Consider the following 27,138-nt stretch of genomic DNA (forward strand, 5'->3'; position numbering starts at 1 on the left):
CCGGTTTTGTCATCGATAGAACCATCTATAAGCTCTTCTTTGGCAGTAAGAAAGTCTTTGGTATCGCCTAGCTGAGTAGGTGTACCGCCCGACAAAACTTCATCAAGTATTTCCTTCTTCACTTCCACTAAAGGCACTGTATGTTGCGTCATTGCACCCTGTGGCAGCTGAGCTTGATGACCCGTCGGATGGGGCACCGTATGAGGCACTGGTGGCTGTATCACGTTAACGTGAGAAGGTTGTTCTGTCGAATGAGGTTTCTGAGCGGTTGGTTGTTGAAGTTGAGATTGTGATATTGGAGCTTGTGTCGTTGGTAGAGAAGCCGCTTGCTGAGAGACTTGGCCAACATTTGAAGCTTGTGAAGAAGGCTGAATGCCATTCGCACTGATACTACTAATAACGGAAGTTGACTGGGTAGTTATTCTAGAGATTGACATGGGTGTTGATACACGTTGCTGTACTTGGGCAGTGCTTATAACGGGAGGTTCGTTTGCCGTTTTGTTTTGCAACTGAGATGTTGAAATTCCAATTTCTTGTTGAAGTGGAGTTAGACTTTCTGATGTTGTTGGTTGCGTTATCGAGGTTTGTTTCACAATAGGAGTAGAACTTCCTGGTTGGATTCCTTGCGTGGTGACAGGAAGGGTCTTTGTTTGTTGGATAATGGCTTGTTGTTGCTTACCAAAACTATCGTTACGCTGCAACGATTGCAAAGGCAAAGCAGTGTTCGACGTTGACGATGACGTAGACGATGGTGGTGGTTTTGGTGGCTCTTCGTTAGTCGGAGGACTCTGGCTTTTTACCGATGTTATAGGATGGGACACGAATGAAGTTTCTCTATTCAGAATTTGCTTGTGGGTCGCAGCTTTGCTAGTAGGTGTCTCGTTAAGTAATGGTGGTAGCAAAGAAGATGGTGTAGGCGGCACTGGCCTGGCTAATTGTGCTTCTAGCGATGGTACCAATGGCAAGCTAGGTCCTTGACTAGTACCAGAAGCCGTGGTTGTTGTAGCACATGCTGTGTTCTGCAAGAGCTGCTTCAATAGGACATTCTGTGACTCTTCCATTCTATGGGAATTCGTACTGACTTTGCTGCTATCCAATTCGGATCTAGTGGTCGATATCTTCTCACTGCTTGATGGTATCTTCGCTGCCAACTCTTCGGTCTCCTTCTTAACTGCTGCATTTTGGATAAAACTCTCCAGTTTGTTACTCTTATTATCGATTGGCAGAAGACCCGTTGACTTGTACTGACTCTGCCCAGACGTAAGTTGTGAATGCAATAATGTGGGAGCTTGCGATAAAGTCGACTGAAGTATACTGGTCGTGACATTGAGGATACTGGTAGCAGTGGTGATTATCGGTGGTACGATGGTTCTTACAGATTGCATGGATGTGCTTGTTGTACCTGATGTGGCGCTGACAACGCTCCGGGAGGGCATGGAAGTGCAATTAGAGCTCACCTGAAGTATAGCTTGCAAGTTTTGACTACGCTGTACCGAAGAGGAGGGTATCACAGAACTTAGTAAATTGCTAGTTTGTGTTAAAGCAGTATTAGCTCGATTTCCGGCCATTGTAGGCTTAGCAGAATTCGTACCAGCGAGCATAGCATTCAACATTGCATTTGAGGTAATAGATATCCCGGAATTAACCGGTGGTCTTGCACCCGATGATGTCTGTAAATTGGTAGTACTACACTGCGATTGAATCGTACTAGTACCGATACGTAAAAATTGTTCAGATGTCGTAGATTTGCTGATAGCTGATATCACACTGACTGAAGAACTTGATGCTTCTTTTATTTGAGTCGCATATGTTGTACTCTTCGATTCGATTTCGCTTTTGGTTGATATGCTAGTGGAAGCACTTGTGGAGGATGCCTGTGAGCGAATATTCGAATTGCACTGAGAAACAATCTGAAAGTTTGGGGACGATGTGCTTGTTGCTGTCACAATGTTTCCAGCTTTAGATCCTGCTATTACCGATGACACCATTGTCACTATAGTGGGCTGCGCGGCAGTGGTGTAACTTTGTGAATGATTCGTCTGCAAAGATGATAATAATGTCCTTAATTGATGAGAAACATTAACCACGTTGGATGTAAGTTCCGTAGGTTTAGATAGCGGTGAGAGATGCGGTACTGTTGTTGTATTTTTTTGAAGTTGAGCTAAAGTACTCACAGCAATGGGCACAGAATGTTGTGTTGTTGGTGGACTCTTTTTTGGCACTGGCTGAGTTGTACTGGATTTTTGTAATTTTGGTGAATTTCTATCACCCTGTGACTGATTTTCATTTTCGGCTCCAGATCCCTGTTCCAAGTCCATTAGGGAATCCTGTAGGATATTTAGAGGTAGAGTATCCAGTGGTGTTGGCAATTGATAGATGAGACTCGACTTCCTAGATCTGTCCTCTTGCAATATATCCCTGTTAGCCATTTCAGGTTTTGATGAAATAATATTATGTAACATGTCCAATATATCATCTGACGATTCCTCCATTAAATTCTTTCCTTCCGTATTGTCGCTCGATTGAGAATAAGATTTACTCGTGTCCTTACCAGTAGGCGAGTCTTTTCGTTCTTCCTTATCTGAAGCACTGGCTGTACTTGTTTTATTAGCCGAGTCTGTTGTGTCTCGATCTACTTCCGTAGATTTTGTAATTTCCTGTCCTTCGAAAGTTGCCGCATTATCATTTCTATTTTCACCCATGACCACTGCCGGCTCTACGTCATTTTCCAAAATATTTACCAACGATAACTCATCGGCTACAGGTGACATTCGCTTCAAATTGGAAACATTACTCTTGTTATCAGTTTTTGAATTTTTTTCACCGTTTACAGTGTTTTCAGCTGGATTGTGAATAGCTTCTAGCATACTTTCTAACTCATCAGTAGTGTTCAGTGGATCAGATTTTTTCTCATCTGACAGCGTGGTGTCTTCTGATGTTACTACATCACTACATGCACGATTGCTAACGACCGATTCCTCTTTTTCTATTTGATCACTCTTTTCAACATTTATATTATTATTCTCTCTTTGTTCCTCTTTAACGGAACATTTAATTTCACATTCTTGCTGTACATTTTTTGGCTGGACATTTGAATTCTCCGTCACAGGTAACTCAGGTATAGACATTTTAGGTGCAGATAAAGTGACTAATGTTGACTGACCAGTCACAGACAGTTTAACAGGTTTACTAGCCTGTACAATAGAAATTATCTTTGTCGTTTCCGCTATGTTAGAAGATTCACAGGATGTACTAGCAACAGTGCTAGTAATATTTTCAGAAACTGCCATTAATGGCTGTGACATCGTGCATTGTGTTTCAAAAGTGACGGCATCAGATTTGGGTATTGGTTGTACCGATGTTAAAGCCATTTTATCAGAATTCACAGCAACAACTTCCAAAACCTTCTGACTAAGTGTAGCCGCAATTTTCGCATCCGCTACAAGACTCGCCATTGTTGATGGCAGAATAGTTTGATTTGAATTGGTGAGATTGTTTGTTGCTATTACTTCCTGTATGGTAGGCAAAGTAGCAAAGGACGTTGTTATCTTGTGGACACTATCCAGTGTTATTGTTGCAGTTGTTATCGCTGTAATCGCCGGAGCACATGCACATATTGTGGGATAAGATACTGCCGGTCTGGTTATACCGGGAACACCAATATTAGCTTGATGCAAGCTAGATGGTGGTAATTGATTATGTGGAACTCTTTCTGGAAATACAAAAACCGTAGAAACGTTTTCTTCTTTAGATTGTTCTTCCGACTTTGTTTTATCCTCTGGCGATTCGGAAGGCTTGTTATCTTTTAATGTTTCAATACTGTGATCATTGCTCGTCTTGTCTGTCTCATTACCGCATGACTCCTTGGAAAGATTATCTTCCGGAGATTTCGTGCTCGGATCAATTATGACAACCTCCGATTCCTCATCTAATGAAACCATCAAATCCTGATCGGGAGAATGATCTATATATGGTCCCGGGGATGGATCTACGTTAAGTTCTTCTTGATCCGGAGATTCTGGCGTGTCAGTCACGGCCATAAGCCTTTTACCAGTTTGTAGAGTCCTGACGATGTCAAGTCGCAATCCTTTCTTGTTCCTTGTTTGAGAAGGAACCAATTCCTCATCACTCAAAGCCGCTCCATCGGTTTGTGTTCCTGGATGTTCAATTTCTAGTATTTGTACCAAATCGTGGCTTTGATTGCTATCATTGACTAAAGCATGACTCAATGAATCATTACTATCCACTGATAAATCCACTACCATGTCTGGTTCAAAAAGAACATACTCCTCTTGCATATCAGCTTCCAGCGTTCCAGATATGACATCAACTAATTCAGTATCACCAAACTGTTCTATAACTGTAATGTCATCGTTATCCCTTTGCGCAGTGGAACTTAATGTTACTTCAGTATTAACGATCGTTTTATCATCGTCGTAATCAGTGGTATCAGGAATAGGTTCGAGTTTATCGCTCGGACTACCCAACGGTAATGTAGGATTATCAGCCAAGGAGGAGGTTGGTTTTGGCTCCACTTCTGTTGGTGGAGTTTGAGGTGGCGTGTGAGAATCATCGTCGAAGTCATTATAATCAGCACATACCAAAGAATTTATTTTCGATTGCGAGATACCCGTTTTTCTGTGCACTACTTGTGATGTGTTTGGTTTCTCATCCACATTTGTTAAATGCGATTCTGCGGTTTTTCCTTTACTGGATTCTGCCTTCATGGACCACATAGGTGATCCTCCTCTCAATCCAAGTTTAAAGTATCCAAACCTACCAAAACTTACCGGTAGAGGCAACGCATTCGATGGATTGTGTGGATTTCCTCCCCCTCTACTGGTAAGATCTGAGGAATTTTGATCTTGATGTTGTTGGTGTTGCTGATGTTGTTGAAGTTGTTCGTTCGTTCCTACGTGATTTCCTGAATTCTGCGAGGCATATGGAGTGTGGGGAGTATGTGGAGTATGCGGTGTTCTTGGTGTTCCAGGATTTTCAACACTTTGTGGCCGATCGGGCATTGCTGGGCTGTTTCCGCTCGACTGCCTTCTTTGCATTTGCATTGGAGAACCACCTACTACCATTGGACTTCTAGGCATTGGTGAGCTAGGAGTTTGTGAAGGTGGCGGATGATGTGTATTGTTCAACTGATGTTGAAGCATTGGTGAAGTTGAAGGATGATTCCGTGCCATTGGGCTTGGCGGCTGATACTGAGATACCATTGGAGAGTTTGGTGGATGAGAATGAATTCGTGAACCCATTGGACTTGGAGGCTGAGAAGTTTGGCTTAATTGTTGTTGTAGCATTGGAGAACCCATGGTTTGCTGTACCATAGGACTGCGAGGCATAGGTGAACTGGGAGGTTGACCGTAATTTTGTTGAATTTGTTGGTGCAGTTGCGGACTAGGCGAATTCGCTGGTTGGGATACCATTGGGGAATTAGGGGGCTTTTGCATCATATGCTGCTGCTGCTGCTGTTGCATTTGGATAAATTGTTGTCTTTGTTGCTGTACGAGTTGTTGTTGCACGAGTTGTTGTTGCTGCTGTTGCAAGAGTTGCTGCCTCTGCTGAACCATCTGCAATGTTCGCTGAGTTATAATATTTTGTCCTTCTTGTGAGATATTACTAACTTCGTGCTGCTGTTGAATAATCTGTTGTCTTTGCAGCATTTGTTGATGTTGCTGTTGCGTCATCATTGGTTGCTGAGAAGGTTGTGGACTTCCTAGTGGTGAGCGTTGTCCATAAACAATTCCACTTTGAAGTTGCATTCTCGGACGCTGACCGGGTTCACCAACAGCCGGAGGACGAACAAATCTTTGTGTGAGCCCATGAACTCTTACGGCTTGTTCACTCATTATTTGTTGAGGTGGTCGGCCATCTGGATTAAAAGCTCCTGGACTTGTGGCCAATCGACCAGTTATAACAGCTCTGTGTTGCGGAGATGCCATTCTTGTAGTTGTTGGTCCGCATATCCCTGGAGATGGCATTGCACCAGGACTGAAAGGACTTTCCTCGCCCTGTGAGTGCGGTGTGCCAATTCTTGGGGATGGCTGCATATTATGAGGAGACATCGTCCCAGGATTCGATGATTGTGGATTTCCCGGACTGTGTTGTAGCAATGGCGGATTTGGACTGTGTTGTATGATAAAGGTTGCCGGTGAATGCTGAATAATATTTGATGGTGCACTTCCTGGGCCAGGACTATGAGAAACAAGAGCTGCCGGACTGTGCATTGGCGAAGAGTGCTGAGACGGCGACATCAAAGGTGAACAAGGTTCGCTAGTTTGTGGTTGAGGTTGCCTTTGTTGTTGCTTACTACGATACTCCTGCATCAACATTCCATGCTGACGAGCTTGTTTTCGACTGGCATCCAAATGTTTCTGCAAAGCCGACTGTTCGCTAGAAATTCGTTGTAATTCTGCGGCGTCGTTTTCCGCCAATTCATTACCAGATTTCCGCAATTGACGTTGTTTACTGTTGAGTGACTAATGGACAGAAAATGATACATACATAGATCAGAACGTTCCTAGTGCACTGAATTATTCATGGCTACAATTCCTAACAGAACTCACTTTTCGTATTTTACGTAACTTCTGAACTTCGGTCTCATAGTACTTCAGCTGTTGAGATAGAATTTGATCCTGATGATTCAACCATTGTTCATACTGTAGTTGTATCTGACGATCTTGTTCGTTAACAATGTTGTCTGGTGGTGCCGGAGGTGCTGGCATGTGTGGAATATTGAATGTTGCAATTCTCGCTACATAAAAATGAACAAAATATAATAAAATAACGTTACTAAGAATTCGAAGAATGTTATTATTTACTAACGTTCTGGAGGCGTTTGCGTAGCAATCGGCTGTCTGGGTGTTTGTGCTACTAATTTTGCATTGTCCGGAACACCCTGAGGCCATCCTGCACCTGCTGATGGTGGTCTTGGTGTGCATGGCGCCCTTATAATCGGAACACCGCTAGGGGGGACCGTTACAATCCCCTGAGGAGGCGATGCAAGTGGAGTAGATCCTAGAACGTCTGCTCGAAGCCTTTCGAATTCGCTGTCACTAAGCAATGCACCGCCTGGTGTCGTAGTATCTGCCTGTTGTTGTTGTTGTTGTTGTTGTTGTTTTTCTTGCTCACGTTTCTCTTGTTCTAGCAGCTCTTCCAGCAGCAACGGTTGCTCCTGCGAACATGACTGCTGACAGTTAAGGTCACTTTCACCTGAATCAAACTTTGCTACATGGTGAACTACTCGTGTTTTTGTCATGTTATCTTAATAATTATGTGTTCTCCTCCATCTTAACTCTTGTTTACTTTCGAATTCTAACTAATGAATTACTTAGTGTGAAGTATCATGATGGATTGAATATATCTAAGAAAATTCGTACTTTAATCAACCTCACTCCTAGTGCAAATGCACTGTATATATTTAATCTCAAAATCATCAGGTTCAAAAATATATATAAAACAGAAAGCATGCAAAAACATCATTGCGGCAGCCATTACCAATGCTTTGGAGAACAGTGACGATTGAGAGAACGTTAAAAATAATACCTACTACATTGTTAAAAACATAGTCCGTACAGTATTTTATCGCGAAATTGATTGAATGACTAAAAGCTAATACGGAAATTACTTTTTAAAACAGGAAGAGATGAATAATATGGGCTAATCGTCGATATTACTGATTTCCTACAATTTTACATTTCAAAATTATCGCGCTCTGACACGCAATCACAATATTTTGATATTCAGTGGACTTTATTTATATTAAAGTTTCATAAGAGAAAAAATCAGCAGACAGGTGTGAAAAAAAAAGTGTGGTACCTCATTCGAGGTTGTCCATTATATGGATACACTCAGATAGCAGAAGTTTGCTAATAATAAACAGTAGCCGCATAATTAGACATACGCAGTGTTATGCCAGCACAAGTTGCATTATTGATCAGTGTATCCTTTACTATCTGACTAGTAAAATAAAATTTCAATTTCAATTTTCATATGGAGAAAAGTTAACTTTCTCTGTTTAATTGTGCGGAGTGCGGGAAATGCCCCAAGTCTTGCTCACCTGCAGAAGCAAGGGTCTCCGATGTGGATGCGGAGTCATTGGGGGAGCACCCGCATGAACCACTGGGGCCATTGGTGGACCTCCCACAGGGACAGGATGCCCTATATGGACTGGGGGTCGCGCCATAGCCCGCCCCCCTGGGCACAGCCCCATCTAGACATGCACCAACACCAATGCATTGCAAACACCCAGGCCAAAACACCATTTTACCAGCCAATACTGTTATATCAAATAAATCACTCGTCTACACCTACTTCTGTAACAGACTTCTATAGTCTGTTGGTGCTGCATTTGCAATTTCAGCAGAAACTTTCGTGATCTTGATTTGAAACGTATGGAATGCTAAATTAAATTATTGGCAATACGTCCGTTGTTAAAAAAATACTTAAACGATTAAGAGTTGCTTGATTATTATTTATGTCACAGGTCTAGTCAATAAGATGAAATCGATGTTGGAAACGAGAGCAGTTTGATTGATGATAATCTCACATGCCCTTTTCACTAAGCGATCAAAGCGCTTTTGCCAAGGCACGTATTATATAAAAATATCCAAGGATTAGAATTAAGTGTTAACAGCATTAAGTGTAAATACTGAATCTGAAAGCGATGCATAAATTCCATGAAATCAGGTCTATCAAAATTCTGTACACACCTGTATAGGTCCCGGATATGGCGGCGGTGGTCCGGGATAAGGTGGCGGTGGAGGAGGAGGCGGTGCAAGTGGCATTCGTGGTCCAATCATATGACCGACAGGGACAGCCCTACCGGGAACACCGGATACACTAGAAACGCTAGGAGCTCCAGTAAGTCTCATACCATGTCGTTGTTGTTGTTGTTGCTGTTGTTGAGCTTTAAGCAGAAATGCAGGAATTAATATAAAATGATATGGCAAGAAATAGCGTTAATAGTAAAACACTTACCTTGCAAGTGTGCTTGTGTGATTCGTTGAGGATGACCAGGAAATGTGGAGGGGTAACTAACAGTCACAGTGTTAGTCGATGTCACAACTCCAATAGCACCATCGGGAGAGAGTAACCTGGTACCCGGTAGCATAGGTCTCCCCATAGCTGCTGCTTGCTGCACTTGTTGGTGCATCTGTTGTTGCACGACAACAGCTTGAGGAGGTGGAGCCTGAGGTGGCATAGATGCTTGTTGCTGTGAATGTGTTTGTTGAGAAGTTGGTACCGATGGAGCCAACTGTTTCCCTTTAGTAAGGGCATTGGTGGTTGTCTCGGTTGGCGTTTGCACTGTACTTGTTGTATTAGCTTCACTGATATCTGAATGTGCTGTTGTTGTTCCTCCCAAGTCCTCGGACTTTGGCTCTTCTTCTTTATTCTCTTTTTTTTGCTTCTCTTCTTTAGTCTCAACCTCTACTTGTTCTAAATCTAAGTCAAGAATATTTGTTTTCTCGCCCCCTGTTATGTTGTCGAGTTCAGGATCGGCATACTCCAAAATGTTGAAATCCGCTCCCATCTCGGCTATGTGGATCATAAAAATATTCCTATTTAATATAAATTTCAAATCACTTTCATAAATAATTGTTGAAAATGATACATACCTAAAAGCTCATCGTCGTCGTCAGCTAAATCCCCTAGAATTGCACTTACTCCCTCAACCTCGACCATTGGCGCTCCTTCTTGTTCTAGTTTTTCAAGTTCCGCTGTCACGTTATCCGGAATTTCGGAAGCATCCGATGTATTAACAGTATTCTCGCTGGAAGTTGCGGGTACAAGAGGTGGTCTAACCATTCCTTGAGATCCCATCATTCGAGCACCTGGATTTATATTATCTTGTCCCGTACGCACTATACGCTGACCTAAGTTTTGCCCTTGATTAAGTTCTGTAAATATAAATACATAAAGATTTTTAACCATCGATCTAGTACAATGTAAAATTAACAGAAACTAATTTAAAAATAGTGTTTTTCATAAACACATGTTACCCGAGTTAAATAGATTTTCTTTATTTACCTGAAAATCTTGGCTGTTGTAATATATCATATTGTTCTGCGAGTGGATTTCTTGGACTAGGCATTCGTTGCTGCATTACTTGATTGCCTTGAAAATGTTGAGGTATACCTACTGATACTGGCGGTCGCTGAAGAAGCATTCTCGTACGTGGATCCATTCCCTGAAGTCGAGCATCGATGTTTCCTGCTCCAGGATGTCTTGGATTCATACCTGATACACGAAAAAAATGTGTAAAGTGCATGCCAACGGACATATGTGAAATATACGACAATGAAATTGAACCTATTGGATTCCGTATAAGGACGTTTGGTTGAACAGGCATCCTTGGTCTGACTATGCCAGGTGGTAAAGGATGCCTAAAAGTCCCTTCGCCTGTATTTCCTGAAGGTTGAGAATGCTGAGGCAGTTGCACATGACCTGATTCAAATTGTTGTTGTCCAGTGTCACCATTATTTTGCCCGTCTGAATATAAAGTTAATGTTAAAGTATTCGCCAAATACCGAAAAAAAATACGAATTTTCTTAAAACAGTAGTAATACCCTGACTCCAAGATGGATTCATTGTATCCATCTTTTTATTAAACTGCTGTCGTTGTAGAAGGTCACGAAGTTGGCGATTGACCTCAGGCTGTTGATTAAACGCCTCAGGCTGTTGGGGATCCTGTCGCGATTCCGGTCTAGGCGAGGTATAGCTTGATGCCGGTGAAGGTGTCTGAGGTTGATTATTGTAGGGATCAGGTGTACGAGACGGCGCATAAACATGACTGGAGGGACGAGGCGTAGGAGCATTAAAGTGAGGCCGTGGCGTACCCGGAGGTTGAGAGTAGGCATCATTTCGTGGAGAGGTAGAATATGCCGGAGTTCCAGGCAACTGCGGTCTAGGCGTTTGGGGGCCCTGAGGGTAGGCATCCCCAGACTCGAAGCGCTGGAAGTGATCCTGCGATTGGGAGGAAGCTGGGGATTGTGGGAAATCATGAGGAGACTGAGGAGCCTGAGGAGAGAATGGAGAGGGTGGTTGCGTAAATGTATTTGGAATTCCAGGTCTAACGACATTCGCGACTGGTCTTGCAACGGTGCCACAAGGTTGATTGGGCATTCGCGGGATACCTTGATGAGGACTCTGCGGTGCCACTCCTCGTGTTAACTTTATGGGTGGAGTGGCAAACGTACCACGGGACCCCGGGGATGGCGATGCCAAAGGTCCCAAATGATTTCCATCCTAGAATACCCATAATTCATTCACATAACAGAATTTGAAGATGTTTAGAAGAAAGCAAAGCGTAATACGAGTAAGAACAATATCAAGTGAGGCTGATAAACATAGTAATTGCTTAAAAAATATCAGAATATACCTGAGACGTGGAGACTTGTAACTGCGTTGTAAGCCCCGAATTGTTATCACTATTTATTTGCGAAGTGCCATCTTCACTTATCTGCCTATGAACTCTAGCCATCGCTATAATAAGAAATAAAGTATAATAAGTATTATCGATACGTAACATATCCAAGAGTAGGGTATTAATCTTATTATACCGTTTACACGCTGATCGTGAATAACTTGTTGTTGCAGTTGAGCTTGTTGTTTATGCAATGCTTGCATTTGCTTCCACTGACGCTCCTGCTCGGCTTCTTTTGTTGACCTATCTCTATTCGAGATCCTATCTTGCTCCTGTTGAAGAAAAATTAATTAAAATTTGATATTTACACTGTAATTGAGAATCATTACATCCTCGTAGCGCATACGCAAGACTTTTAAACTATCGTCACTTTGTAATCTCTTAAGTTACGCACGTCCGGTGATAAGACAAATCGTATACAACAAAATTCTTCAAAAAAGAGTGAAACAACAAATGATGACTTGCGTATCTTCAAATGAAGGCAATAAAATATGTCGGCAATAAATGAAATTTTTTCCAGGATGTAATGATCGAAATTCGCATTAAACAATTTGTAACGCGGGATTGAGGCATCAATGACAACCAGCCAAAATTAAATAGCAAACCCCAACATTCATAGAAAAAAGAATATAGCACGATATTAAATTAATACGTTTAACGAGAGTTTGAGAAATCTTTTCTCTGTACAAGATATAATATAAAATATACATATGAATATGGCAGAGGCAACAACCAGCACCATCTAAAATAAAGAACACAAAGTAGTCACAGTTTACATCAAAGTTCCGTTATACCACGCAAATAAAACAGATGCCATAGAAAATCCGTCATTGCATATTACATTCAAATAATATGCATGCAAAGTATCCCCCACTTATTCTAGTTATTGAAAAATTAAACGATTATTATAATATTGTGCGACAAGAATTATCAAATGAAAGTGGTGCATCCCTTTGAAAATTTTACCATTATTGATTTAGTGACGCTTTTTAATGCTTATATTACATGTTCCTTATGATCAATTTATAAGGATACCTAGTCTAATCATTAGTGAATAATTAATATACTTTAATTCATATTCAGATGATTATCCCCAAGCCACAAAGTAAAAAATCAGAATTCCTATGTAAAAAATCGCCCAAGAAAAATTGTGACACCCCAGTCACAAGAAAAAATCAATAGATCCGAATGACAGCGTTATGTCATTAATAAATGAGTCAGTCTATAGTGAGATGAATATAAAAAAAAAAAAAAAAAAAAAAAAACAATTCTGTTACCATACCGCGCAATAGAAACATAAATTTACTGAGATAGAAAAGACAAAGCAAAAGAAATGAATTAATATTCCTATATGCACAGACTCCATAAGCTTATACAGCGTTATTCAAAAGTAACTTGCCATTTTGAATTAACAGTTCCTTCAGGCTGCTGAGTTATTTCTGAATAACCCTGTATAGGTATACCATTTAAACAACCTAGCAAGAAAATATATGCACTGATAATCGAACGAATCTCAACAAAAAGCAATGGGAACGTTGATGAATTGAGTGTTCAACTAATGAATGGAACAACTGTACAAATTACTACTACAATACAGTACAAGACTACAACCACCCAAAAAAATAAATAAATAAATAAATACGTAATAAGCAAGATTATTAGTAATCGGGAATGAAGAGGGAATTGTATATGGAATGTTTCATTAGGATCTATACAATGGACGAAATAAAAACATGTGCTACCAGATGTCTTCAACATGCCATCGAAAATAAACATCATTGAACATCACCTTGACTCAAACAATTGTAATCGTATGGAATTTCATATAATATATCAAAAGTAATATTGAATTATGTAGAGCAGCCACCCAAGAAAATACACTGTTACTAGTAATATGCTGAAACAGTGATCATTCCAAATGAAGTAATGAAATACCATTGATAACTCGTATGTCTTTACGGTACATTTAAATTGCGCAAATACCAAACTAAGTCTATATCTTTAGACAAAAGATAACGACCAATAACATTTCGCACAAATGATTACCTCAACTCCTCAGGTCATCAAAAGTGACCCTAGGCAATACACAGTGAATATTATGCAAGTAATGTTATCGGTGGTCATACATTTGTTTCTTCAAAGGATAAACAAGACGTTATTGCATTGAAAACCAAGGTGGCATATAACGTGACAACCTGTGTAGTCTCGTACTAAAGAATAATAATAAAAAAGAGTAACGGACACTAAATTTCGATCCGATACGTGGCACAAGGCAAGACACTAGAGGCACAGAATAGGTGGCTCACCATAGCCGGGGACTGTACAGGTACAGTGTGAATAATTGCAGTGGGTGGCGGATCGTAGTGCTCCTGGCTGAGGGAAGGAAGGGTGCGCATGATTTCAGATGGGGTGAGCACTCTAATCTGATGGTCTACCGAGGATAATTGACGTATAGGGCCTTGGCCCACAATCACGTTGGCAGTGGGAGACTGCTGGGGTACGCTCAGATTGTTAGCGATAGTACTAGTACTGATCGTGATATGAGCGGGTGTAGGACGTTGCTGGGGTGGTGACGTTTGATGCGGCCCTTCACCGACGCCCATGTTGCAGTAAGAAGCAGTTGCTGATGTGCAAGGCGTGGCTGGCGACTGAGCTACTCTAGCCTGGCCACCGGCTACCTCCTGGTGCGCCAGGCTGTTAATGGAACTGATAGAATTGACAGAGCTGGGTCTGGGTGAAGAAGATGGGGTCGTGGAGGTTGGGGATGGACTTGGGGAAGTAGATGTTAGCTGCTTCGGCGGTCCTTGCACCGCACACACCTCCGCTAGATGACCACTGCTAGACGCTGCAACCCCAGGAACTCCTGTAGCAGTCGTACTCAATCCAGTCTTCTCCTGGGACTTATCACTGCCCATCGAGGTCAAAAGTCCAATTTGTTTTTGACTAGCGGCCATAGCTACTACTGGAGAAAGTTGAGCTGATGTTATAGTTGTGACGGGTTTGGTGGTGATGGTGGGTGCGCTTGTTGCAGTGACTGGGGTCGTGCTTGGTATGTCCTTGGGTATCTGTCGGTTCAAGGGGTGCCTCGTTCACACACTTTTATATTACACAACAAGACATTTCTTACATAGTTTTAAACCAGGTCGCATCGCTTGGGAGAGTAACATTATCCGTTAGTCATAACAAGGGTACGAAGGAACGTCATAGAGGAAATAGATGATCAAACACAAAAAAACTTATCTCTAGCTTTCCTAAAATTTACTAAATGAGCTGGGACTGCGCTCCTAATATATATTATATTAATGAATCACGTATATAATTAGAATCGCTGGTGTCTTAACCGAGCACCATACGTCTAACACGGAAGGTACCTCAGGCGTCTCCCTCCGATTTCGTTCGTTTTTAAATATGTTATTCTCCATCAAAATCTGAGAGACACGCGTTTTTTTTTTCATTGGTGGAACAAAGTTGGGCTCCTCCCAAAAATGGGACCAATTGAAAGATAATCCTCATCATGAATAATGAAAAATGCATTTTGGCCGGTTCTGGTGGAGCGAATGCATAAAAATTTATAGGGGTTAAAATGTGCGAAATTTGTAAAACAAAAAACCTATCGATTCGATTTTGACGAAACCAATTGCATTTACAATTAGTAAAAAGAAGTAGGAGATACATGTTTTTGTGTTTTTCGAGAAAAAAAATTGTCGTTCAAGGGGTAAACCACCCATATGCCGTGCAACAAATTTCTCATTAAACCGGCACTACCTTGCTGCAATTTGCCTTCCCGATTATTAGAAAGTTCTTTTTATGTGTTAATTAAGAAGCTTAATCCTTTCAATAAAGTTCGGCTGTATGTTTACCAAAACCACCCTGTCGTTTCCTGACGCCCTTGTGGCTGGATTACCCGTACGATCGCAAGGTCTTCAGAACTCTTGTATCCTAAGGGTTTTGGAAGTCGCTGAAACCGATTCTAGACTTGAATATTTGAAATTCACAGTATACTGTTAAAATGCAGTTTTTCAATTATTATGGTAGGGGGTAACTACCCTTAAATGCATTTTATTACGGTTTTATGGAAGTATGTAACTTCTACGAACGAATGTCATTAAAAACGACTCATCACTGACAGATACAGCATTTAGATCTCATTACTCATCGTGATACTAGGTTCATATCAACGGACGAATATTTATCATATGATAACACGTTATCGTAAAAACAACATGAAACTGCGCAGTAAAATATGTATAAAAATGTGAGCAATGCTATATAAAAACAGTCGATCGCGAGAGTGCTTCGGTATTTCTTGAATGGAAATAACTTTAAGAGTCTCTGAAAAGCATTAATAATGCAGATAAATCCTCTATACAGGGTTAATCAGTAGAAACGCACCAGCAGAAGTTGGCCGCAAGTGGCCGACACGGCAGTAAAAATAAATCTTAAATGATATTACATTTTGTCATTACAATATTAATAAATTATTTCAGTATCCTAACTATTGAAATATTTCAATAACCTTATTGCTATGCGAACTGTCAGTTTGTGCTTATGGGAATGGGCAGAGAACATGCTCTGGAATGGGTCACAGTCACATGTCATTTTTTACTTTTTACCATACTGCCGTGTCGGTCACTTGCGGCCAACTTCTGCTGGTGCGTTTCTACTGACTAACCCTGTATGTTCTCAACGTTTTGCTTGCCACACTTCAATCACTAAAAATAAAAGAAATTCCCATAAATCATAAAGAAATCGAGTTGAGACAGTTGAGGAATCTCTAGATTTTCAAGAACCATACAAAGATATCGATTCACAAATAGTAAATGATATTTTACATACCTTACCTGACCGATTCTGCATCGCCTGCAAATGAGTGCACAGTAGACAAAGAAAAATTGATCTTACCATTATAAATCAAGAGCTGTTGAGTATTGGAGAAGTGCAAAGAAAAGAACTGAAGTATTGAAACCGTTCGACAGAAATTCAAAAAAGTGAAATCGTTAAGACAACTGCGACGCTGGGCTAATACTTTGAATGAAGGTGGCACTTATAGAGAAAAAGTCGCTAGGATTTGCGAATTCATGTTGGAACATTTTAAATCGGCGATCGAGGCTTGCTCAATTATTCATGATTATGATTTACGCAAATGGACTATGCAAGCCCAGAAAGAAATAGGATATGAAAATTTACGATTTAGAGCTTCGAGAAACTGGTTCACACTATTTAAGTATTCATATAGAATCGTATCTAGGAAGATTACCAAATTTATCCACCTTTATTCAAAGTATGAGCCCAGCGTTGCAGTTGTCTTAACGATTTCACTTTTTTGAATTTCTGTCGAACGCTTTCAATACTTCAGTTCTTTTCTTTCCACTTTTCCAATATTCAACACAGTTCTTGATTTATACTCGTAAGACAAATTTTCTTTGTCTTCTGTGCACTCATTTGTAGGCGATACCAGATTGTCAGGTAAGGTATGTAGAATATATAATCTTCTACTATTTGTGAATCATTATCTTTGTATGGTTCTTGAAAATCTAGAGAGTTCTCATTGTCGTTTTGAGGTCATTGAACTCGTTCATTCCATTAAATAAAATAGTTTCAATATGCTCTTTTAACTCGATTTCTTAATGATTTATGGCAGTTTCTTTTATTTTTAGCAATTGAAATGTGGCAAGCAAAAGGTTAAAATCATCTACAGGATTTATCTGCATTTTTAATGCTTTTCAGACACTTAAAGTTATTTCCTTTTAAGAAATACTGAAGTTACAGCACGTTCGTGATCGACTGTTTTTATATGGCATTGCTCCCATTTTTATACATACTCTGCTACGCAATTTCACGTTGTTTGTCCGATAACGTGTAATCATATGAACATATTCATCCGCTTGCCGCAATTTTTTCACATGAAGCTATTGTCACAATGAGTAATGAGACTCATCAGCAAACGAAGGGGTAGTTTTGGTAAACATACAACCGGACGTTATTGAAACGCTTAAGCTTTTTAAATAACAAATAAAAAGAGCTTTTTAATAATTGGGAAACCAAATTGAAGCAAGATAGTGCCGCTTTAATGAGAAATTGATTGCACCGGCATAGGGGTACTTCACCCCTTAAACAACGTTTTTCGAAAGATGCAAAAACATGTATCTCCTTATTTTGAAGTAATTTCAAATACAATTTGTTTCGTGAAAAATCGAATCAATAGCTTTTTTTTAATAATAATTTTCCACTTTTCAACTCCTATTAATTTTTATGCATTCCAGAACCAAAATGCATTTTTCATTATTCATCATGAAGATTAACTTGCAATTGGTCCCATTTAAATATCTCGACTGGAAATATGCGAAACTGCAAAAACCGCCCTCGAGGAGCTTAACTTTGGAGGTTTATTTCATCCCCTAAACCCATTTTTCCGCCGATAAAAAAGCACGTGTCTCTTAGATTTTAATGGAGAATAACATATTTAAAAACGAACGAAATCAGAGGGAGACGCCTGTAGTACCTTCCTTGTAAGCTACACTGTAATGTCAATAGGAAATTTTCCTAAGAAAGAAAACCCTCGTATACTGAACCAACCCTAATTTTGATTGTTTCAAAATTGGATTTCGCTTGGCTTAGGAATCGATTATTAAAATAGTATTACGGGTATATTCTGCAATTAAACCACGATTGCGCTTATTAGGATAATATTTCGTAATTGAACCACGGTTGCGGTTATTAAATTTCAGCCATTGCAACGACTGGTGTCGGCCGGGTGATAAAAATCGTTCGATGCCATTGGTTGAAATTTAATGACCGCAACTGTGGTTCAATTACGGAATATACCCTACATTTGAGCCAATTGCATTAAATGATTTCGGCCAGTGCCAAAATCAGTCGATATCATTGGTTGAAATTTAATAACCGTATCCGTGGTTCAATTGCCGAATATAGTCCAAGTTCAGTTATGATAAAATTACGAGTTACACAAAATCAAACAAAGGCTAACGAAAACTTGACTGATTTGTTCTAAATTCCAACTTAATATTCATTCAGTCATAATTCAGGACTCAATGTTATTCTGTGATTGAATTAAAAAAAGAAACTAATATTTAACTATTTGTAATTCAACATTCACATTCCTTTTATGGGTGATCTGCGAGTGCGGATGGTATAATTTAAAAAAAAAATATTTTTTTTAAAACCAAATTGAGTTTTGGTCAGTTTGTTAAATTCGTGCACATAGCAACCAGTTTATTTCAGATTATTTTTAGGTCGGTTCAATTTACGAGGAAAATGTTTAAACGATGCTAATACCTTTGAGACCAGAGAAGCTGACATTGGTAGATACAAAAGTAAGGCTCAAATTAGTCCCATTATATACAGGTTGCAAAATAGTGTAAATTAAATAAACGTCTGTCGTTCATCTGTACATCATTGTAAATGGTGTATCGGTAATCTAAATGGCAGCAATATGTTGCGGCTTCCCGATCGCTCTAAAGAAAAAACTGTTGCTTTAATATCGTCCAAGGTGAACCGTTATCGATATATTGAGCTCATTAAAACACCAGCGTGTCTTCACATTGACTAATATTAAACGTAGCATAACGTAACACAAAAATGACGAGCTGTTAGTTTGACTTATGTGTTAGCACAAGACACCCGTATAAGACGAAGATGACTACATATTATGTAGGCAACATCAGATTAACCATTATATATCACATATAAGTATAGGAAGTATCGTTACCTGTTGAGTTTTCTTCATACGGATTGCTGCCCTGTTATCACGGGCTTGTGTCAAGTACGGAGCTTTCTTTTCGTTTGGCAATGCACGCCATTTTTTCAATATTTGCTTGCATCGCTCAGACCAAGCTGAAACAAGTATATTAAAGACAAATAATAATTAATCTTGATTTTAAAAACAATATATATTGTCGATACTAGATGATGTGTATTCAGTGTCAAGGAGAGAATGACTGTTAAGAGCTGTACCTGGATATTCACTTTTCCACTCTGGATGATTCATATTTGCATAAAGTACAGATGATATGGTTGCACCACTACCCAGAGATTCATCTGCTTCCATTTTTAGATTACTTCTTTGATTGTAAGAGATGGCTGCACCACCAGAGGGAGCCGTACCCTCATCGTCTGGGTTTACCCACGGACTCGGTGGTTCCGAGAAAGCAGGGCTAAATTGTGGACTGCTGTAAAATAATAAAAGAACCTGACAGTTACGAGTTGTTTCTTAAATAAATTTTGAGAAAAAATGAAAAACATTGAGAAATAGATTTTGTATGAATTTGTTTTTCACATACTTGCTATACTCTGAATGATAAGGCGATGGCGGTGGGAAGCTCATTGGAGAGTTCAAATTAGATTGAACAACCGAGGGTAGCGGTCCAGGAACTTGCGGTCTACCTAATGGCAATCCTGTCTGCATTCCTATCAAAGAAATGAATTTAGTGTTAATTCAGGCTCCGTAAAAAAGTCGAATTTGATCTATTGTGTGTTGCTGATAATTATCCCTGCAACAAAAAAATTTTAGGATTAACCTGGATGTGGAGAAGGAGACACAAGTGGAGCCGAGGACGATGGTGCATGAGGTACTTGTGTCTGCACAGGAAATACCGACGATTCCTGTGATTCTTGAGACTCATCCGTTAAGACTCCTTTAAATATTTCTTCTACGTCCTTACTATCCATGTTTGGTAGTCCTGAACAAACATTAGCAGTTGGCATACAATTCATTATGAAAGAAGCATGCTATAGAAATGAAGTACACACCAGTATCTCTGACCATCGACTCCAGATTAAAATGTGGACTAAGTATATCTGTTAATTCATCTTTACTAGGTCCTGGAGCATCGTCTAATTCCTCTAGAGCTTCACTGGCTTTTGCTAGATCCTCATCCGGTTCATTCATAATGGTATTGACCAGATCACTATCGAGAAGATCACCAGAAATGGGTAAAATATCACCGAGGGCTTCGGTGTCGCTACCATCATCATCCAAAATTTCTTCCCGCTTAATTGGCAATTCTGTGGTTAATTTATCTTCTTCCTTTTCTTGTTTTGCTTTAACCTGTTCTATCGCTTTCAACTCATCCTGTGAGAGTTGTATGGTATCTGCATTTCCGGAAATATTACGCTCACTATCCGAATTGCTACTACTCTCCAAATCTTTCTCTTTGGTCGTGTCCATGAGGTCTTTGCCGAAAAAGGCCTCCTGCATGTACAGAGGAAAACACTCAGAGAGTTTGGTCTTTGGTTTTCTTCTTTGTGGCTTTCTGCGTGGCTTATCTTCCCCTAATCCAATGACTCCCTCGCTTGGCTTTTCACCACCTTCGCCCTCTTCTTCCTTATCCTTACGAGTCCCTCTCAATCTGACTACGAAGCCACCGATGCCCAGTTTTTGTAAATTACGCTGTCGCTTTCGCCTCAATACCGGAACTCCATTTTCCGTGGTATAGATGCTGAAACCTTCTGGCGGTGGTTGATCTCCACGAGGAGTCCAAACCATACCTTCTTTGAGTACCTCAGCCGGTTCATCCTTTACATCTAGAAGATCCAATTTTCCCCCATTTTCTTCTAGAGAATTATCTAAGCTACCACCAGCTACTACGGATTCAATGGTTGCCATGATATCCGCTTCCTTATCAATCAAAGGCAGTATCTTTCTTCTCTTCTTCCTAGTCTGTTGCTGTTCGAATGTTAAAGATTTAATGTGATTCATACCAGCCTCAGACAAGTACACGCCGTCGACTAAATACTGTTGTGGCGAAGGTTTATACAGCTCTGGACTTCGTACAGTTGGCGGCGGTGAACGTGGATATTTGCTTGGTTGCGGTTTTGGCATATTACACACAATGTGGGGCGGTGGCACGTCCCTTGGACGACATAGGATACAATTGTAACCCTCCTCGGCACATTTCTCTGCTTCGGCTTCAGTTTTTATAGAGTCACAAGCGCAATGCAGCCATCGTTCACATTGAATACACTGTATAATAAGATCGCCCTCGAGATATGGTTCTTGACAAGATGTACATGCTGTATGAGAAGCGCAAGGACCGCACTGGGTGTAATTCTTTTGCCAACTACTATTGAAGCCAGGATCGTTAGAGCCACAGGTTTGACATTGTGCACACCATTTGCACTTCCAAGTGCCATGGGGTACGTAATCTAGTGGAGGGTCCATACAATAGATATGATAACTGATATCGCAATCGTCACATAAAATTAAACGACCTTCGTCATTTCTCTCTCCGCAGCCTTCGCACACGGTACAATCAAGGCATCTCCAACCCTTCTGCAGAATCACCTTCGTAACCTTCACGTTAGCACAGTAGGGATGATAACACTGACCACACTGCGCACATGCTATTAAACATCCTTCTTGATCGGTACCTATTGCCCCACACATAACGCAAATGTCTTGCGTTAAAACAAATTTATCTTTTGCCGAACATAACACTAATCTATTCTCGACGCCCGGTTCCTCTTCTTTAGATTGTGAATCCGAAATGGGTCTCTGGAACATTATGAATATTTTCGATTAGACAGTCGGTTACTTTTTGGGTAATTGTTCACTATCGCTATCATGTGGAGTTCTATCAATGAGACTTTAATTTACTAACTTCATAACTATACTGTACTCTTCTAATGAACTTTGTACTGTACTTTGAATTTTTTTTTCTTTACGCGTAGTGATCGAATAAGTCATACTGTATGATTTAATTTTTTATTTTAAATGGGAAGATTTTAAAGATTTAATTACTGTATGGATTTTCTAGTTCACTGATAATACTAATTACTCTTTGGTAATAACAAAAGACTCTGCAAGGACATTAATAACGAGCATTGTGTAGGAATCCAATTGAAAGAATAAACACAGTTTATGTGTTTATTCATTTATTAGCCTCGAAGAAATAGGGTGCAGACGATATTTTGCAGTGTAAGTAAAATGACATACCTGTAGTCCTACACCTGGAACACCAAAAATTCCTCTCATTTTGGCTTTAGGTCCTCTCTTTCTTCCGAATTCCGTCATTTTCTGTCGCTTTTGGTAACCTAGTTTACCAACTCCTTTCGGCCTCCCGATCATTCCACTTCCCAATCCAAGTCTCTTCTTAGCTATCTTTGAGGCACAAAATGGCTTTCCTTTTCCAAGCCCAATCGAATAAAGCGTATCTTCAGAACCACCTTGATAATCGAATTCCGACGAGTCTCCATCGCCGTATAAGCTCTCTTGAGAGGCTGTCAAGCTAGAGTCACCTCCGTACTCGTCGGCATTATCTTTACGCTTCACAAGAGCCATGTTCTTGCAGTGGAGGCACACATAGTCATAGTCAGGCTTTGCTTCTTTACGGTGCTGGTAAGTAAGAGGATCAGCATCAGGATCGCAGGTGCCATGAACGAACTTTTTACATGAACTGCACTGGACCATTTCTCGATATGCAGCCGCACGATAGGCTCTTCGACACAGTGGGCAAGAAAAGCCCTTGTTTCGCTGCTGATAACATGAATCACAGACCGTGTAATGAGCGTGCCAACGGGACGATAGGCCGGCACCTGGCGTACGCGATCCACAATCCGTGCACACACGACAACACTTGCACTTCCAGCCATACTTCGGTATGGAAGTCACTATTGGGCGCAAGCAGCTTGGATGGTAAGCCTTTTCACACTGTTCGCATAGCATAACCTTAGAAAGTTCCTCCGGTTGCCGGCATACTTGACACACACGACATACAGCACATTGCCAGCCAGCACGCACGCCTGGAAGAAGAGACAGACCCACGCAACTTCCATGATAATGTTGCCCACAGATTGAACACATGACCAGGTTAGAGACATCCCCCATTCCGTAGCACTGTATACACGTGACATCACCATTCACTGGAATTCATAAAAGACAAACACCAACTAGAGAAGTAAAAAGGCAGTATGAACAATTATGAAAAGTTTCTAAGATTCTCCATAGACTCACATAATAAGGGAACCTGGCCCAAGTGCTGACTGCAAAACAAAGACAGGGTTTTTATGTCTTGAAAACAACCCGATGCTGCTGCACAGGGTAAGTGAAAATAACGATTGCACGATCCCACCTGCCGAAAAAGTTAACGTTATTTATAATCTGACGAACTATGTAAGTAATGAGAATCAAAGTAAAGGAATGTAATCTTACCTTGCAAGGGATTCCAGCTCCATAATGAGAGCAATAAGCACAACGGCGAGAGGATGCCTGTACTACAGTTAGACTCACAGTTTCAGTAACTAATTCTTGACTATTACTTGACCAAAGGGCGCAGGAATGATGCACATAATAGTGTCCCATTGATTCAAACAATATGCTCACTTCCGGTTCATCCGAATATCCAACAATAGTTAACTCTTCCACCGGCTCCGTGAAATTTGTAAGACTAGGATTCCTGTGAAAGAATCGATTACATAATAAGAAAATGTATGAAACATAGAAATTACCAAAAGTGTTCCGCTATTTACCTGCATTTGGCTAAACTCTTTTGCCGGCGACAAGTAACAGCCCCAGGTCCCGCTGCGCGCGGACTCTTATCCCCTGTGGAAGACACGTCTAAAAGAGTATCCGGCGTTTCATCACGATTTGTATTTTTTTCAGGAGTAAAGCCTTCAGGGGAGGTCAATCTCAGCAACTCTCCTTGTCCTAGTTGACTTCGTTCACCCAAATTGCACAGTGCGCACACTTTACCGGGCCTAAGAATGTTACTGGATTAATCAAGTGCAATTATTGATCTGTAGACTTTATCGATGTGTTATGATAGAATATGGATCGTTGGATGAATTTTAAAACGACGACTGTGATAAACATTAAGATACCATTGTTCTGGAAAGTAAGGTGGTTCTTCCGGGGCTGGCATAGATCTGTCCGTACTGGACGTTTCACCATCGGCTGTAGGATCCTCGCCGATTCTCAGGGGACTCGGTGATTCCGAATGAGTATCGTCATCCTTGCTTTTCGTACGACGAGGTATACCCCTCATATACCCAAGACTATGATAAAAAGACAATGCAAATAAATAAATTTTATCCCGTGCAGCTTCATCGATATATTTATATCCCATAGGCATTAACTAGTGTTTTTCCTAGCATTACATCATTGCAAATTACAGCTCCGTGATATATTGAAAGTTGAATATTTTTCCAGGCATCCTGTATACGCTCCCATAAAGATTGCTAGTGCCGTAACCATATCTTGTATATACTGAATAACACCACATAAAATGTACCAAAATCATTCGACAAGACATGACTTTTCGAGAATATTAATATGATAATGTTTGCATACATACTTTAAGTATAATTAATAATTTAGTATGCTCTTATCCATTTATGCGATTTATCGTTACGAAGGACATTCGACTATATAGGCAGACGATAAAATTAACTAAAATATATCGATGAAGAATCTTACCCTTTGCCCCGGGTCGTTCCTCTTCCGAATGGTCTGCGTGTGACTCCTCCGCGGAGAGTTCCAGGCGGTCGTTCTTTTCTCGGCCGGCCTGGACCTCTCCGGATGCTTAATGGTTTCCCGCCGGGAAATGGAAATTTCTGGTAGCGTATCGGATCAGGAAAAGCTTCTTCCGGGGTTACTGAAGAAACCGCAGAATAGTACGTCATTACTTTTTGCAAGTTACGTGTGGCACTCGAAAATTTGTTGGGATACTGACTACTGCCGGGAGTTGGAGCGCGCCCGATCAGTTGATCGGAATTAGCCGGGGAGACTGGAATTCCCGTGGTTTCGTCGTCCTCATCTTCTCCGTCAGAAGCTTCGTCCAGCTCCATCTCTTCCTCACCCTCGAGGCGTTCTTCGTCCTCCATGGCACTTCCTTATTGGACTTACGTCGCGATACCTACCTATATTGGCAAAATTTCAATCCGTCTTCATAACTTGTTAACACTACTGTTAACACTATTGTTAATTTAAGGAATGCCTATATGTTATATATATATATATATTGTCAGATGAGATTGTAGATATGAAAATGTTGGTTGTTATCATTATGCTTTCTTTTTCTAGAAAAAGATATATGTGCAAACAATGTAATAGTTGCTGATAAATATATGTATATTCCTACATTGTGTAACCAAATTTTATAATGTCTAGTATTTTACTTTTCATTGGTTGTCATATGTAATGCAGATATTTTTTGAAGTATTTTGATAAAATGGATTTACTGCTTTAAAGCTTATAATACACATTTAAGATTTCTGTAACTGTTTGATATTTAATTTAAGTTAGATAACAGTCAAACGTTGATGTAGATTGGCTACATTTTTATATTTATGATATAAAATATTAAGTATTTTATATTATTAAAGCTTTTGTTTGGAATTTTCAAAAACAACATATATTTTACACTACTGTAGAAGTTTCTTTATTTTTTGTGCCATTTTAAATAATAAAAGCGTTTACTGCATACAGGTAGCACGCATTTCCCTATTAATAAACTATATACAAGGTTGAATCTTCATATCCATATCTTTATGCATTTTCCATATTTCAGAGTTTGGTGGTAGATTAATGGTTGCTATCCACTAACTTCATGTTCCTAACTGCTGGTAGAATCACACTGCCTGTCCAATACTTCTAGCTGGCAAATAGCATCCTGAACTATGAAAACTGTGCAGTCACCTAATTTACTATTAAAGTAGAGCAGAAAAAGAACACAAAATTAATAATATCGCTGTTTGAGAAACATCAGTGATATTAAGGCAACATTAAAAACAAAATGTAAAATAAAATTAAGCGGATTCTATGTGCCAGAGATTAAGCACGATAATTAGCCATTCATACATGCCGCCCATGGTACGAAATGAACCGCACGATAAAATTGGAAAAGCGGGTGCTTCTGCGTACAGTGATATTCATATGTCCCGAAATCGGAGTAAATTCGATATATGTATATCCTTTTAATGCCAGTAATACATAACATTAGTCTTACATTCAGCACTCGGCCACGGTAGGATGGCGTGCCGCTCAGCGATCGGCGCTCGCCCCACTCGGAAACCCACGACACTGCAGAAACCACCAGAAAGCACTTTTTAACACGAAAAACCATTGAAAAGCGGGTAATAAAGTGGCCCCCCGATTCTATGTGTTTTCTGCTTATAATTTGGCACAAAATATTCGCGTTAAATTTACGCGATTGGAGCACAGGGAGGATTTTGTTGGCACAGCTTTAGGGCGACAGAAACGCCATTGCTATGTCAGAGTTTGTAGGCTATAAACACACAGCCTGAGTCCTGGTCAATGACGTTCCACGTACCTTCCAATTACTGCAGTCTCCTTAAAGGTCTCATAGCGGTTATGTCTGCGGAATGAACGAGACGGTCGCTGAATTTTGCACGGTTTATCCAGGTAAACATCTTGTAGTAACAGAAAAAAATGTCACAAGCTACTCAAACGGAAGAGTAAGCGACGAACGAAATTCTAAACTCACGGAGTCCGGATGTCGAAAGCCCGCGGAGAATGTATTCACCAATGTAGAATTTGTCGGTGCTGCCGCGATGCGGCTACTTAACAATGAACGGATCAAGGTTCATTCTGGGACGCTATTCGTCTAGCTCGGCAATCCTACCGCTAGAGGGGGACTATATTACGAAATTTACTGCTTGTGCGCATTCGTCAGCTCTGTTTATCTGTATCACGTGAGAGAGCTACAAATATTACAATTACAGTATATTTA

The 27,138-nt window shown here is 40.3% G+C and overlaps 1 protein-coding gene across 9 annotated transcripts in view; it reads right to left on the reverse strand.

Moving 5' to 3' along the window:
* The window catches only part of LOC107272740 (histone-lysine N-methyltransferase 2C), a 31,697-nt gene extending 4,793 nt beyond the window's left edge, over positions 1 to 26,904 (reverse strand). Inside the window, exons 1-28 of one of the 9 annotated variants that reach the window (XM_025089403.1) lie at positions 26,719 to 26,899; positions 26,395 to 26,468; positions 25,120 to 25,306; positions 24,864 to 25,041; positions 24,269 to 24,442; positions 23,918 to 24,145; positions 23,601 to 23,844; positions 23,403 to 23,520; positions 22,386 to 23,311; positions 20,201 to 21,944; positions 19,969 to 20,130; positions 19,732 to 19,858; positions 19,406 to 19,620; positions 19,161 to 19,285; positions 14,251 to 14,496; positions 11,568 to 11,703; positions 11,387 to 11,490; positions 10,575 to 11,253; positions 10,318 to 10,497; positions 10,036 to 10,245; positions 9,624 to 9,905; positions 8,986 to 9,543; positions 8,718 to 8,914; positions 8,066 to 8,218; positions 6,832 to 7,192; positions 6,573 to 6,760; positions 2,175 to 6,485; positions 2 to 2,039 (exon numbers count right to left, since the gene is read on the reverse strand). In XM_025089403.1, the coding sequence (XP_024945171.1) occupies positions 2 to 2,039; positions 2,175 to 6,485; positions 6,573 to 6,760; positions 6,832 to 7,192; positions 8,066 to 8,218; positions 8,718 to 8,914; positions 8,986 to 9,543; positions 9,624 to 9,905; positions 10,036 to 10,245; positions 10,318 to 10,497; positions 10,575 to 11,253; positions 11,387 to 11,490; positions 11,568 to 11,703; positions 14,251 to 14,496; positions 19,161 to 19,285; positions 19,406 to 19,620; positions 19,732 to 19,858; positions 19,969 to 20,130; positions 20,201 to 21,944; positions 22,386 to 23,311; positions 23,403 to 23,520; positions 23,601 to 23,844; positions 23,918 to 24,145; positions 24,269 to 24,442; positions 24,864 to 25,041; positions 25,120 to 25,270 (14,035 nt within the window). In that variant the 5' untranslated portion in view covers positions 25,271 to 25,306; positions 26,395 to 26,468; positions 26,719 to 26,899. Of the gene's footprint in view, position 1; positions 6,486 to 6,572; positions 6,761 to 6,831; positions 7,196 to 8,065; positions 8,219 to 8,717; positions 8,915 to 8,985; positions 9,544 to 9,623; positions 9,906 to 10,035; positions 10,246 to 10,317; positions 10,498 to 10,574; positions 11,254 to 11,386; positions 11,491 to 11,567; positions 11,704 to 14,250; positions 14,497 to 19,160; positions 19,286 to 19,405; positions 19,621 to 19,731; positions 19,859 to 19,968; positions 20,131 to 20,200; positions 21,945 to 22,385; positions 23,312 to 23,402; positions 23,521 to 23,600; positions 23,845 to 23,917; positions 24,146 to 24,268; positions 24,443 to 24,863; positions 25,042 to 25,119; positions 25,307 to 26,394; positions 26,469 to 26,718 lie in introns of all 9 variants that reach the window. The other 8 variants (XM_025089400.1, XM_015750223.2, XM_025089422.1 and 5 more) reach the window with 8 other exon arrangements.
* Positions 26,905 to 27,138: the final 234 nt, after the last annotated feature.

Source organism: Cephus cinctus, unplaced genomic scaffold, assembly GCF_000341935.2.
Source record: "Cephus cinctus unplaced genomic scaffold, Ccin1 Ccin1_scaffold0087, whole genome shotgun sequence".
NCBI lineage: Eukaryota > Metazoa > Arthropoda > Insecta > Hymenoptera > Cephidae > Cephus > Cephus cinctus.